Source organism: Leucoraja erinacea, chromosome 7 (assembly GCF_028641065.1).
Source record: "Leucoraja erinacea ecotype New England chromosome 7, Leri_hhj_1, whole genome shotgun sequence".
In the NCBI taxonomy this organism is placed as follows: Eukaryota; Metazoa; Chordata; class Chondrichthyes; order Rajiformes; family Rajidae; genus Leucoraja; species Leucoraja erinaceus.
In genome coordinates, this window is record NC_073383.1 from 35,690,973 (window position 1) to 35,706,742 (window position 15,770).

At 40.0% G+C, this 15,770-nt stretch overlaps 1 protein-coding gene across 4 annotated transcripts in view; it reads left to right on the plus strand.

Annotated features, from left to right (window-relative positions):
- The window catches only part of LOC129698886 (uncharacterized), a 393,480-nt gene that overhangs the window by 311,940 nt on the left and 65,770 nt on the right, over positions 1-15,770 (plus strand). For all 4 annotated transcript variants that reach the window (XR_008723743.1, XM_055638273.1, XM_055638275.1 and 1 more), the window contains one exon: positions 6,123-6,138. Coding sequence is in view for 3 of the 4 variants with exons in the window: in XM_055638273.1 (XP_055494248.1) it covers positions 6,123-6,138 (16 nt within the window). In the remaining variant the exon portion in view is untranslated. The remainder of the gene's footprint in view (positions 1-6,122; positions 6,139-15,770) is intronic.

Genomic DNA, 15,770 nt, shown 5'->3' on the forward strand with positions numbered 1-15,770 from the left:
TTTCTTGTATGGATTTACTGTAACCTCTCTAATATAAAATCCTGCAAGTTTTTGCATAGGTTGCTGGATTGATCCTGAAGCTAGGAAGTTGAATAATGGAGTGACTTTGGTCTAAAAATGAAGAGCATCCAGACAATTGTAATTGTCTTAAAGTCTTCTCTAAGAATGTCACATATGTCTGGAATCACTGTCTTGGAAACTAAAGCCTGGGGAGGCCTTGCTCATTGAATAGGTATAGGTGGCTATGTTTCAGTGTATTGTGGTGAATACGATTGGCAAATGCAAACATTTCTGTGCTCTTCTCTGTCCCTGACCTTACCTGTGGCACCTGCAATGTCTACCCTGAGTTTCTTGAAGACCACAATGAAGCAACTGTAAGATTTCTCTATGATCAGTAAGAGCAATTTTCTGATTGAGCAGTTAGCCTCTGGAAAACACAATATTAAATCACATCTTTGAACCTTCATTGTGACTAGTTCTTTAAACAGTGCTGCTGAAGTTGTACTTGTGACCAATGTCATCTCATTTATACGTCGTGGAGCTTGCGGTCCCTGGTTAGGGACCGACCTCGGGAGCTCCAAGCCGCAGGAGCTTCGACTGCCCCGACGTGGAGGCTTCAATCGCCAGCTGTGGGAGCTTTGATCACCCCGACTGCGGATGGTTCGACTGCCCTGACCGCGGGAGAATAAAGAGGGAAGAAGATTAGACTTTATCGCCTTCCATCACAGAGAGGAATGTGGTATCTGCTGTGGTGAATGTTTATGTTAACTTTTATGTAGTTGTTTGTGTTGTTGCTTTTATTAGTAAAGCTGTATGGTAAACTGCATTTCGCTGTCCCTTAATTGGTAAACGTGACAATAAACATAGAAACATAGAAAATAGGTGCAGGAGTAGGCCATTCGGCCCTTCAAGCCTGCACCGCCATTCAATCATGACTGATCATCCAACTCAGTATCCTGTACCTGCCTTGTCTCCATACCCCTGATCCCTTTAGCCACAAGGGCCACAAGGCTAACTCCCTCTTAAATATAGCCAACGAACTGGCCTCAACTACCTTCTGTGGCAGAGAATTCCAGAGATTCACCACTCTCTGTGTGAAAAATATTTTCCTCATCTCAGTCCTAAAAGATTTCCCCCTTATCCTTAAACTGTGACCCCTTGTTCTGGACTTCCTTTGAATACCTTTCAAAATACCTTTGAACCTTTGAGTTCTTAAACCATCCTTCCACAAGGACTAACATTATTAGGTAAGCAACCAACACAGAAAATGTATAATTGTTGCTTTAAATGAATTACTGGGCAATTATATATTTCCACTTGATTAGGAGATATTACTTCCCAAAGCCTACAGTTGTGATGTGGCATTGATGCAATCTATTCCCTGTGCTTCTGACATGCAGTGTGGGTTAGACATTTTCTTAACTAAACTCACATTACAGTAATGTATTCATACTGAATTATGTTTCCATTGGATCCACAGGGATTCTCATCTAACCATTCTGTAGTATGTGCCCTTTGCTAAATGCCGCTTCATTTATCTCTGTGTTGGCCTTCTGAGACCCCTGTTATGAGAAGCCTCTCTTCTACTCTTAACCTCAACCACTGGAACATTGTGAACTTTTCACAATGCGGCAGCTCACCTCCTGCTGAGCAGTCAACAGAACTGGACAGTAGAATGTAACATAGAACATAGAACAGTACAGCGTGGGAACGGGCCCACATTGTTTATCCCGGACATGATGCCAAGTTAAACTGATCTAATTTGCCTGTACATTATCCATATTCCTTTGGTCCCCGCACTTCCATGTGCCTATTCAAAAGCCTCTTAAACACCTCTATCGTATCTGCTTCCACCATCACCCCTGGCAAGACATTCCAGGGCCCTATTACTCTCTGTGTAAAAAGACTTGCCCCACACATCCCCATTAATCTTTCTCCCTCTAGTCGTATAGCTATGCCTTATAGTGTTGGACATTTCCACCCTGGGAAAAAGGTTCTGACTATACCATATCTATGCCATTCATAATTTTATATACTTCTATCAAGTCTCCCCACAACTTCCTGCGTTCCAGAAAAAAAATTCCAAAAATATCCAACCTCTCCCTGTAGCTTAAACCCTAATCCAGGCAGAATTCTGGTAAATCATACGCCTTCTTAACCACCCTATCTATTAGTGCTGCCATGTTTAGTGAGCTATGAATTCAAGATCCCTCTGCACATATATCACTTTTTGTTTGCAGCTGGTAGTCTCTCACCAAACCAGAACATTTGCAGTTTGTCTTTCATGGTTCCAAAATGGATGACCTTGCACTTTCCCATATTGATCTCCATCTGCCATAGATTTGCCATAGACAGTCACTTAATCTTTCCATGTTTCTTTCTAACATCCTCTTCCCCTCAGCATTATTTACTGGGCACTCTATTTAGTGTTGTCTGCAAGCTGGGATAGACAACTTGATATTTCCTCATCCTGTTCATGAATATAATGAAAAGCTGAGTTCTCAGCTGTATTATCAGTCAAAACAATGTCTCTTCACTCTTTATCTTAGCCTCTTACCATTCAACCAATTAGCAATGTTTCCTTCCATTTCAGTTTTTACAATTATTTCCTGTCTTTAATACTTTATTGGTAGGTGAGCATCATTGGCATTTATTGTTCATGCAAAGGTATCTTAAGAAAACAGAGCAGCAATTTCTTCTTCAAAACAAATGAGTAACCTACTCTGTGATTCTGGGATGCAGTCAAGCATATAGCTGTGGGACGGGAGTCACATAAGGGATAGACAATGGCAGAGCTCTTATTAATGATATTAATGATTTGGATGTTTCTAATAATGAGCAAAACATGAAGTGCTGGAGTAACTCAGGTTCCCGACACAAAACACCTATCCATTCCCTCCACAGATGCTGCCTGACCTGCTCAGTTACTCCAGCACTCTGTGTTTAACTCAAGATTCCAGCATTTGCAGTTTCTGTTTCTAATAATCAACAGCTTTTACTGGTGGCTACATTTTAATTCCAAATTTTAAGCCAAATTCCAAATTACAAATGGATGGCCGAATCTCGTTACAATTTTCTGAGTGTCAAGAGTGTTTAATTGTCATATGTACCAATGAAGTAACAATTATATTCTTACTTGTAGCATAATAACTGGATCTCTGAACTCCCTATCCCATCTCCCAGATCTTTGATTAATTATAACCCATACCATCAATGTCACGGCCCACTCCCACCCACATGCTGGCCTGTTCTATAGTGTGCAACCACTTAGATCTTGCATGAATTCAGTACCATTAACAAACCTACATTTTTTCCAATCCAATACTCTTAGAAAAACAATGGGGAAATTAAAGATGATTTATAAAGGAAAGGTATAGCTCTCAATAAATTCTGATTTGGGTTGTAAGTGAATGCATCTAACTATTATTTCAGGGGGAGAAATCTGGCAGTTTGATCTCAACGATGGGGGAAATTATTAGAATCAGAAGAGAAACACGCATTTCAATCCACTGGGTTCCTATTGAGCATTAAGTACTATTTGCAGTAATTGTATGCTGATCACATTTTCTTCTCTCCATGTTATTGGTCATAAAGGTTTGTGAAGAGTTCAGGGTCCTCAGCCCACCACCATTGCATTATCCAGGGTTATCAGAGCCAGGCTAAACTGGATGAAAGCTTAAAAATAAATAGCTGATGCTGATTATCTGAAATAAAAATGGAGAATGTTAGAATTACTCAGCAGGTTGGGCAGTATCTGTGGAGAGAGAAATAGAGGCAAACTTTTAGGCCAATGAATTTATCAGTGGGCATATATGGTAGGTTGTGATCATTCATTGAAATGATTGTTGGTGTAGGTGTTTGTCTTCTTGAGGCAGTGCCTCCGAGAGATCACATTGATGGTGATATGTCAGTATCGTGATGGACCGGGCAAGTCATGTACTTCATGGGCTACTGAGCCATTTGAAATGGAGGTTATGATAGCTGTTAAATACTATTCCTTTTTGTTTTCCTCGAAATATTTAACCTGATTATTCACCCATCATATTGACTCCCTGGTCAGTTCACATCCCTCCAAGTGTTCACCACTCTGTCCCTGATGATTCTAATACTTTCCTACTATTGAGGTACAACAGCCATATTTTTCCGTCTCCCTCTTATATAACGACGTATCATATGCACTTTCTTCCAAACCAGATCAGAATTTCTTGAAAGCCATTGCATTTTTTTCACAAATACATGTTAAATTTCCCCATTATACTCATCAGAGTTGAGGACTGAAACCATCAGATCAACGTATGTTTTTACTGCAGCTGAATTCATGAAAGGTCCAGGTGATAGCACATGATAGAACAGTCCATGCACGCTCAAAGTCCTTTCCTTTGTATTCTAACTACTTTATAGAGTTTGTAATGGAAAGCCTTGTGCAAAGTCAGGTATCTGGATCCAGTCCAGTATGTGATGGAGTAGGGAATAGTCATTGAGTAGGCAAGTGACAGCTATTAGAGATGTGGACAGCTTGTGAGGAGTTGAGGGTCAGTTAGAAGGGCGAAGGGAGATTAAGACCTTGTGATCTCAAGGATTAGTCGGCTCATCAGAGCCAGGGGAAGACTGGTCTTGATCAGTTGCTGGGAAATGGCAGATGGATCTGATCTGACTGTCATGATAGTGGAGAGAGGAAAAGGATCAGGCTGGCAATTGATCATGGGAGCTGGTAAGTTTTTGTCTAATGATGGGATGTTTCAAGGTTTGCAATTGGCTCATGACCAGTGGGGGCTTGAAGGAAAGCTTGAGAGTCCAGTGGTCAGAATGCCACACATGTAGCTCTTCTTTAAGTTAAACATTGTTACTTGTTACGATGGCATTCTGTCCTTGACCCATTTGCAACCTTGAACCCCACATCACCCCTGATCCCCCTTTCCAGTAATTCCAAAGCATGCCTTAGATGCATTGTGAAAGCTTGCTTGTGCATGAATGCCCCACATCCTTTAAGGGTCTTGCATGCTTGGATGTAAATCATGGATCTGGCATGCAGACATGGCTGTGTGTTAGCAAATGTACAGATGACACAAAGAATTTAACACAGGCATTTCTCTGTTCCACAATGTTTCTGATTTTCTTGTTCATGTTTTTTTTAATTGCCATTATTTCATGCAGTTCCCATAACTGTTTCACTAAGCAGTATAATTTCTTGTAAAAGCATTTATTGGTAGCTTTGATATTCTATGCATTTTACTGGTAGCTTTGATATCTTCTCCATTTATGCCTTCTTTAAATCCCTTTAATTATTTTTGGAACTTTCTCAGTGCCTGAGTTAAGTTTCTCACTCTTTTTCTACAAGGTGCTCAACAATTGACAAAGATTCACATATAACATAAACATGGGGGGGGGGGTTCTGGCACTGCCAAGATCTGATTTTTTCACTGGGAGTAAAAGGCTTGAAAATCTGACCTAACACTAAATTTACTTCCTTTCATTATTTTTGTCAGTTTATTGTGACCATGCACAATGCTCAGATTAATACTCATTAATCCGTAAGATTCAAATCACTATGCACATTCAGATAAATGCTTGAATAATTTTTACATGGACACAACTCATGTAACCCAGTGAAAGTACCTGAATGTCAATCTAACGGTTCGATATTTAAGCCTCACTGACAATTTGAACTGCATGTGTAGTTTGTCCTAACCTCACATGTAAATGTACCATGTGTGTTTAATAATTTGCTGTGATACACAAAGCTACTGGTTGCTGTGGTATCCAGTTAGCAGTTATCAGGCCAATATGCAGATTTTTGCTCATTCTGATTTGTATTTCCCTGGTGCATCCTTCCAAGGGCATGCTTGTATTCTTGTTCTTTATAGCTCCATTCATTTTGGTTTGCTTAATAGGTATTAAAAAATTATTTTACAGCTACTAGGATAAAAATTAATATAACTTGGCTTTACACTGATGATGCTAGCAGAGAGAATTTAAATGACAAAAAAGGTAATCGCTTTTCATTAATGAGAATAAAAAAAGATGAAATTGAAATATGTTCCTGGCATATGGCCAGTTTTCTGTGGTGCATTTGAGAAGCAGGATTTTAATCGAAAATCATCCTTTTTGTCCTTTTCTTTCAGAGAAGTTCCTCTGCCAGTAAGTCTGGGGGTCTGCAGTGCCAAAGACTGTATGTACAATAGCAGCACATAAATGAACTGTTAATTATAGAAATAAGTGTTATTGCATTTTTTTTAAATAGAAACAAACTTGACTGACATTTAAAGCAGCCTTCTGTGGGATTTTGTTTTTAGTTTGACTTATTCTGGTACTGACAGCGAGAGTTCATATTTACAGCAAAGTCTATATCAGTGCCATGTTTAGTTTCATTTTTAATTTAGAAGTCACATTCCCATTGGCGCAACATCATGTTCCTTTATATAGAGAATTGGAATGAATGCCATGTGGTGGCTTCCATTTCCTTGGTTCCCAGTGGAATAACCCATTATATGATTTGTTTTCATGCATTTATCTATTAATCCAGAATGAGAAGAGACTCATATTCAGTTGTACATGCCTCATTCAAAGAATGATTGAATCTCCACTCTTACATTTTTCTCGGGTAGCAACTCCTTTAGAGAACCGAAAAAGTCAAAAGACCTTAAACCATTTAAAGTATTTTTGGCAAACCATATTTTCTTAATTTTTTTGATAAACAGATAGGCCCAGAAAGTTCTATATACATTGTTTAAGTTTAAGTTTAAAGGTAGAGTTTCATCTCATTTCAAATATTATATTCATATTTTCCATTAAACCATGAAACGCTTTCTTGAAGGACTGTAAGAAATTTGTTATCATTACGCTTTAAAATGTCCTACCCAAAATTGATTAGTGAGGGCACCAGGGGTTATGGACTGAAGGCAGGAGAATGGGGTTGAGAGGGAAAGATAGATCAGCCAATGGCGGAGTTGACTTGATGGGGCATATGGGCTAATTCTGCTCCTCGAACCTATGAACTTACTGCGATGGTAAAATCTCCAGACATCAAACTCCTAGTATCTCTAGAATTCCCTCCAAGATAAATTAGAAGAGATTCTGAATCTACATTTATTGAACTTCAGAAAATCAGGTGGGTAAGGTGTCTGAAAACAAGTGCCTCAGGACACCCTCTGAAAATAGGGCTGAATTATTCTTGATCTATCGACCCTCATGATCACTGCATTCCCAAGGCCACACTTACTGTTTGCCAGCCTGTGGGTCCAACTACATTCTATGACTACCGCTGCTATCTCATGAATTTAGCTGGTACTTGGCCTCATATGGTAGATCCTAAGGCCAAGTAAGGACTAGTCCTCTGGATCACCCTGATGCTCTTTTATCTGCACTTTATAATCAAAGGGCTTTTCAACTGATTTTATATATTTTGAGAATCTACAGAGAGAGTTGAAATACATTTAAGTAATTGAAATGGAAAAATGGAAAAAGTTCTAAAATTATAAACATTGAGAGATCTTTGGATCCGAAAGGGATCAAGGGATATGAGGTTTGTGCAGGATAGAGCTGAGGTAAAAGAAAAAGCACACAAGAGGGGCTGAATGGCCTATACTGTTTCTATTTCTTTAATTTATGTTCTTGAAAACAAATAAAATCCATTCAAGTAATAGAAATCAATGAAAATCTTAATTAAACAGGGTAAAGTAAAGCAAACCATTACTCTTATTTCAGTTCCAGTCCGTAACCATACTCACATGAATAGGACCACATCACATAGAGTACAACAGCAACTGAGCTCTGCCCTAGCACTCAATGCTGAGTCCAGCAATGGAGCAGAAAGAGGGATGTCCTGAAAACTGACTTTCAGTTCTTTGTGCTTGTCAGTCAACGGTTCTTTACTGAATATCTGGCTAATGAGCAGCATGATTAGGTTTATTTTATGAATGCTTGTGCATGCCTACAAAGGAACCCCTCTGGCTTTCCAGTGCTTGCTGTGACCAGGTGATCCAGAGTGTTGAAAGCCCCAACATAGTTTTGATTTTATTGAAAATTGCTGACCCATGTCAGATGCAATCCAGACGGACAATTTAATTCTCAAACAGAGTTCAATCCCTCAGCAGTTGGTTAGTTTCTAGATTTCCAGTTCAGAATGCACAATCAAATCACTGTTTGGCTGCTCTATTTTGTCTGCAAAATTGGCAGAATGTCAGAAGGTTTTTAGCTCTAAGAATTGAGCAGATCAAGATGAGAATCAAAACATTTAAATAAATGTTTTATTCTCAGTAATAAGTATGCATGTAGTCCAGGTTTCCTTACAATGGGAATTTCTAACCTGCTATCCCTGCACTATGAGTCTTGCATATGCATCACAGTCTGAAGAAGGGTTTCGGCCCGAAACGTTGCCAATTTCCTTTGCTCCATAGATGCTGCTGCACCCGCTGAGTTTCCCAGCATTTTTGTGTACCTTCGATTTTCCAGCATTTGCAGTTCCTTCTTAAACACAGTATTTCAGTTGTTCAACAATACAAGGTTATCACAGTAATGACATTGCTATTTGAATAACCTCTTTTGACTAATTCTTATTTAATTTACTTGCTTCAGAAGTAGCTTGCAAATTGACGGTGCATGTGAATTCTTCAATCATTACACCTTTCCACAGCATGACCAGACATTTGGGCTAATATCTGTTATTATTTTACAGTTCATTATGTATGCCAGAGAACTTTGTGAAATTTATCATCATATACTTTTTGGAAGATAAAATTAAAGTGTTCCCATTAGTATAGCTTTAAAAGATTTTGATAGATGTATTATCGCCTATTTCATAATAGAGGATGAGAGAACATTGTCAGAAGCATCAAATATTATCTACCAAAATTTCTAGGCTATAACCATTTGATCCAGAAATAGGTTGGAGCTACCACCTACACGAGAGTAGGTAGACTCAGAGCACTTACAATCACATTTTTAATTATATCTCCTGAAAGGAACTTCAGTGCTCTATTCTTAATATCTTATTAAACTGTCTTACTACTTTGAGAGATTTGCACATTTGTACCTCAAGATCCTTTTGTTTCTTCACCCCAATTTAGACATCTTCAGTGAAATGTATGTCTTCTTTATTCTTCTTATCAAACTGCTTCAGTTCAAGCATTAAAATTGGCTCACCATATTCTGGAGTTTTATATATTATTTTTTTTTTACTTTATCACAAATTAGATCAACGTTATATAGAAGTCAAATTATAACAGAATTCACTGGATCAAACAAGAGAAATGTGCCTGGATGTGCACTTGGAACCAAGAGCACTAATGCTGGCTTAAAGATGCAGAGTTGAATAGACACTTTCTATTCATAGGTTTATAAGTTCATACGTCAGAGGAGCAGAAGTAGGCCATTCGGCTAATGGAGGCAGCCATTCAATCATGGCTGATCTATCTTTCCCTCTCAACCCCATTCTTCTGCCTTCTCCCTGTAACCTTTGATAGGAAGGAAAAGTGGAAATTGCGCACAATACTCCAAATGCAGTCTGACCAGTGCCTTATAAAGCCTCAGCATTATATCCCCATTTTTATATTCCAGTCCTCATGAAATAAATGTTAACCTTGCATTTTCCTTCCTTACTACCGATTCAACTGGCAAATTAACCTTTTGGGAATTATGCACTCCCAAGTCCCTTTGAAACTCTGACTTCTGAATCCTCTGCATATTTAGAAAATAGTCTATGCCTTTATTCCCACTACCAAAATGCATGTCTGTACAATGTGCTACACCATTTTGTATTCCATCTGCTACTTCTTTGCCCAATCTCCCAACCTGTCCAAGTCCTTCTGCAGAGTCTCTGTTTTCTCTAAACTATCCCTCCACCTACCTTCGTATTGTCTGCAAACTTGGCCACAAAGCCTTCAATTCCCTCATCCAAATCACTGATGCACAATATGGAGAGTAGTGGCCCCAGCAATGACCCTTGAGGAACACCAATCATCACTGCTAGTATCTTCTCACTAATACCATGGGCTCCCATCTTCATTAGCAGCCTCGCAAATTGCACTTTATCAAAGGCCTTCTGAATATCTAGGTAAACAACTTCCACTGACTCTCCTTTGTCTATCCTGCTATTAACTTTCTCAAAGAATTCCAACAGATTTGTCAGGCAATTTAAATGAATGGTTAATAACGCACAGGGAAAAGAAAAGACGGCTACATCGATTAAGATGAATAGAGTAGGAACGGGGTCAGTCTGGAATGCATGCACAAACAGGGAGCAATTGGGCTGAAAGGCACCATTATGTGTAATATTCCATGTAATTCTATTGGAACCTGTTCGGTTTCACATTTCTCTGGGAAATAACCCAACTTGCTCAAGAAACTGGTGTGCAGTTGACATTGTAATGTCTGCCGCAGACCTGAATTCAGGCATCTGAATTCAGGCATTCAGGCATTCAGGCCAGGTTCATTCAGGTATTGTAGCTTTACATAGTGGGTGTGAAATAACCATTGGTTCCCCCTTGTACAAAGATGCAAGTGTCTGTTCCAATACCTTGACTCCACTTCCTCTGCCTTCATCAGTAAAAAGGATAATGAAAATATTTTACATATGAGAGAGGACACTGTGTACATCGTATCATGTTAACTGCGATTTCTGGATTAACTTGTTTCATATAGCATGGGTAAGATTGGATACCATGATTATTAAGGATCGTCATTAACCTGAAATGTTAAATCTAATAATCCTCACTATAGATGCTGCCTGAACTGCTGAATGTTTCCAGCACTTTACATGTTATTTGAAAGTTTCAAACTCCCCTTATTGCCAACTATCAACCTGATTCCTTCCTGTTTATTAAACCTGACTCCAGATTACTAATTCCACATTCAGCTACCAATCCTACTCTCGCCATTTGCACCCGAGTAGCTGACCTTCACCCTGAAACCTCTACCCATGGATCAACTTCTATGATTTGTTATGTCTGACCCTCCCCTCAACCTCAGGCCTCTAAGCCACACAACCCTCCAGACGTGTGCATGGCCTGGTTATACCACATATTCTCCACCATTGCTGGGATTACAGAGAGTGGTGCTTAAATGTGCAAGAGCTACTGGGAAATGTCCAACATCATGGGCCTTGGGCACTATTACATTTTCCAGGGTGAATTCCCAAGCATTTACTGGGTTTCTGTGAATTACTTCCTTAAAATGCCTTTAAAGCTAAACCACCAATCAATTTCTAGACAAAGTTCTTTCTTCAGGTCATAATCATTACTTTTATTGAAAACAATTTCAAGCTATTTTATGTTGACATTCCATCACCAGTGAATAACCTTTTACTGCTGCTAGTGCTGTTCTTCTTTGGTTTTTATTACTTTATATTTCTGACAGTTAGATTCAATTTTGTGCATGCCAAATCAGTATATATTTTCTAGAATGCTTACAAGAAGGATTCTTGGATCAGTGTGTTGACAGGTCACCAAGCAGTAACACTTTGTCGATTCTTAGGAGTGGATTAGAACAAGTAGCTGAAGGAAGAAAACACTTGGGAAATGGCAACTGTACCAGATCTATTTAGAAAAAGATAATGAAAGGTCCTGGCCTGTAAAGATCCAAGAAGCAAGAATAGAATTGGCACAAACTAATAAGAAAGAAAAGTATACTGTAAACGAGTATACAGATCATTAAATAAACAATTGGAACTTTAAATATGAGATGGAGAGAATATGAAAAATACTGTTCAATTCATGTGGGATTATAGTGTGGGATTAATTTGCTGCTTGTTCTTCTGATGCAGGCAGTTAGCATGCCAACGTTCTGCCTTTGCCTATTTAACAATTGCAGTATGCAGCCAATGAATACTCTGCCCAATTCTGCAGGAGCTGGTGACATCAGCACATTTTCAATGTCCATAAACTAGTCTGCAGTTGTTAATGGGAAGGTGGAGCAGGTGGCAGAATTCACGGTTGAACTCATTGTTGCATGAGAAGTATAATAATGGACCCACGAGGGGAACATATGTCTCCAAGCAGAGTGGAGGTTACCTCCTCCTTCAAGTCCATTCACTAACTAATGGAGACAATAGGTCTTCCACTCATCAGTTTGTGCAGAATATAGGAAACCAGAAGAACTCTTGAGAGCACCCTGCTGAGTAGAGGGGGGCTCCTCAGTGTGGTTGAGGTAGCAGAAATATTGTTTCAGCTCTGCTCAGCCAGTTCTTTGTGTGACACTGTGTGTGTGTATGTGTGACAGTGTATGCGTGAGTTGACCATTGGAGCATTGGTAGGTAGCTCTTGCTTTATCATGGAAGCTGGGATGCAGATGGCAAAACAGACTTCCACAAATTAATTAACTCTGTCTCTTGTCAAGATTCTGGGCATTGACCTGTATGATTCACTGCCAGAGCTGACCGACCAGAGCTGACCGAGTACAATTAGATCCTCAATAATGGAGATGTTGACTTGGGAGAGGTCACTGACATTGGTTCATTTACCCTTACGGGTTTGCATAGACAATGTTAGTGGTAACTTGTCCAGGACTTTATAAGTAGGCAATTTCATCATGTGAAAGGCCATTTCATCATGTGCCTTCTCCATACTACCAAAGTAGACATTCTACTCTGAGCTCCATTGCAACAAGAGATTATCAGGTGGTCAAAGGAAATAATTTGATAGTGTTCTCAAAGACTTTTGGAAAAAAAAACAACATTCCACCAAATCATAGGAATCCCTTGCCCATCACTACACAGAATAGCCAGAAATGCTGCCAACATCCAGTACAGGAGGAATATGACATCCCAATTCTTGTACTCAGTGCCATGGCCAATGAAGAGTGTGATATACCTTTGTTGCCATTCTTTCTAACTGAGTTGCTTTCTAGGAACTATGTACCCCTAGGCCTCCCAGTTCTACCACACTCCCCAGGGTACTGTCATTTACTATGTGTGTCCTGTCCTGGTTTATTTTCACAAAATGCATCACATCACACATGACCAAGTTAAATTCCATTGGACGATACTTTTCCCACTTTCCCAGATGATCTAGATCCTGTTACAATCTTTCACAACCTTCTTCATTGTCCACTTCACCACCATTTTAATTGCAAAAGCACATATTGTTTTATTATCTTCAACATAAAATGTAATAAAATGTGTTTGAAATAAAGGCAGTAGGACCTGAAATGACAGCAGGATGAAAATGAGTTACAGACAATGAAACTCAACAAGACTATTTTGAATCTAGTACAGCGAATTGGGTGGGAGAGGGACGGAGAGAGAGGGGTTGCCAGGGTTACTTGAAGTTGGAGAAATCAGTATTGTCATCTTGTTGAGTCTACTTGTCTGTAACTCGTTTTCACCTACCCCACAGCTAACATTAGCCTGTTTCCTTTATCATTGTTACTTTTTTGCATATCTTTCATTCATTTGTTCTATATCTCTCTATATCTCTCTTTTACCTGACTCTCAGTCTGAAGAAGGGTCTCGACTGGAAACGTCACCTATCCCTTTTCTCCAGAGATGATGTCTGACCCGCTGAGTTACTCCAGCTTTTTTGTGTCTATCGTTGGTTTAAACCAGCATCTGCAGTTCCTTCCTACACAATGTATGATGGATTATGAACAAGGTCCATTCTAACTTATGGGAAACCATAGAAACAAAGAAACATAGAAATTAGGTGCAGGCGTAGGCCATTCGGCCCTTCGAGCCTGCACTGCCATTCAATATGATCATGGCTGATCATCCAACTCAGTATCCCGTACCTGCCTTCTCTCCATACCCCCTGATCCCCTTAGCCACAAGGGCCACATCTAACTCCCTCTTAAATATAGCCAATGAACTGGCCTCAACTACCCTCTGTGGCAGAGAGTTCCAGAGATTCACCACTCTCTGTGTGAAAAAAAGTTCTTCTCATCTCGGTTTTAAAGGATTTCCCCTTTATCCTAAAGCTGTGACCCCTTGTCCTGGACTTCCCTAACATCGAGAACAATCTTCCTGCATCTAGCCTGTCCAACCCCTTAAGAATTTTGTAAGTTTCTATAAGATCCCCTCTCAATCTTCTAAATTCTAGAGAGTATAAACCAAGTCTATCCAGTCTTTCTTCACAAGACAGTCCTGACATCCCAGGAATCAGTCTGGTGAACCGTCTCTGCACTCCCTCTATGGCAATAATGTCCTTCCTCAGATTTGGAGACCAAAACTGTACGCAATACTCCAGGTGTGGTCTCACCAAGACCCTGTACAACTGCAATAGAACCTCTCTGCTCCTATACTCAAATCCTTTTGCAATCAAAGCTAACATACCATTCGCTTTCTTTACTGCCTGCTGCACCTGCATGCCTACTTTCAATGACTGGTGTACCATGACACCCAGGTCTCGCTGCATCTCCCCCTTTCCCAATCGGCCACCATTACGATAATAGTCTGCTTTCCTGTTTTTTCCACCAAAATGGATAACCTCACATTTTTCCACATTATACTGCATCTGCCAAACATTTGCCCACTCACCCAGCCTATCCAAGTCACCCTGCAGTCTCCTAGCATCCTCCTCACAGCTAACACTGCCCCCCAGCTTAGTGTCATCCGCAAACTTGGAGATATTGCCTTCAATTCCCTCATCCAGATCATTAATATATATTGTAAATAGCTGGGGTCCCAGTACTGAGCCTTGGGGTACCCCACTAGTCACTGCCTGCCATTGTGAAAAGGACCCGTTTACTCCTACTCTTTGCTTCCTGTTTGCCAGCCAGTTCTCTATCCACATCAATACTGAACCCCCAATGCCTTGTGCTTTAAGTTTGTATACTAATCTCTTATGTGGGACCTTGTCGAAAGCCTTCTGGAAGTCCAGATACACCATATCCACTGGTTCTCCCCTATCCACGCTACTAGTTACATCCTCGAAAAATTCCATAAGATTCGTCAGACATGATTTACCTTTCGTAAATCCATGCTGACTTTGTCCAATGATTTCACCACTTTCCAAATGTGCTGCTATCCCATCTTTAATAACTGACTCTAGCAGTTTCCCCACTACCGATGTTAGACTAACTGGTCTCTAATTCCCCATTTTCTCTCTCCCTCCCTTCTTAAAAAGTGGGGTTACGTTTGCTACCCGCCAATCTTCAGGAACTACTCCAGAATCCAAAGAGTTTTGAAAGATTATTACTAATGCATCCACTATTTCTGGAGCTACTTCCTTAAGTACTCTGGGATGCAGCCTATCTGGCCCTGGGGATTTATCGGCCTTTAATCCATTCAATTTACCCAACACCACTTCCCGGCTAACCTGGATTTCACTCAATTCCTCCAACTCCTTTGACCCGCGGTCCCCTGCTATTTCCGGCAAATTATTTATGTCTTCCTTAGTGAAGACGGAACCAAAGTAGTTATTCAATTGGTCCGCCATATCCTTGTTCCCCATGATCAACTCACCTGTTTCTGACTGCAAGGGACCTACATTTGTTTTAACTAATCTCTTTCTTTTCACATATCTATAAAAACTTTTGCAGTCAGTTTTTATGTTCCCTGCCAGTTTTATTTCATATTCTATTTCTCCTTTCCTAATGAAAGCCCTTTGTCCTCCTCTGCTGGTCTTTGAATTTCTCCCAGTCCTCCGGTATGCTGCTTTTTCTGGCTAAGTTGTACGCATCATCCTTCGCTTTGATACTGTCCCTGATTTCCCTTGTTATCCATGGATGTACTACCTTCCCTGATTTATTCTTTTGCCAAACTGGGATGAACAATTTTTGTAGTTCATCCATGCAGTCTTTAAATGTCTTCCATTGCATATCCACCGTCAACCCTTTTAGAA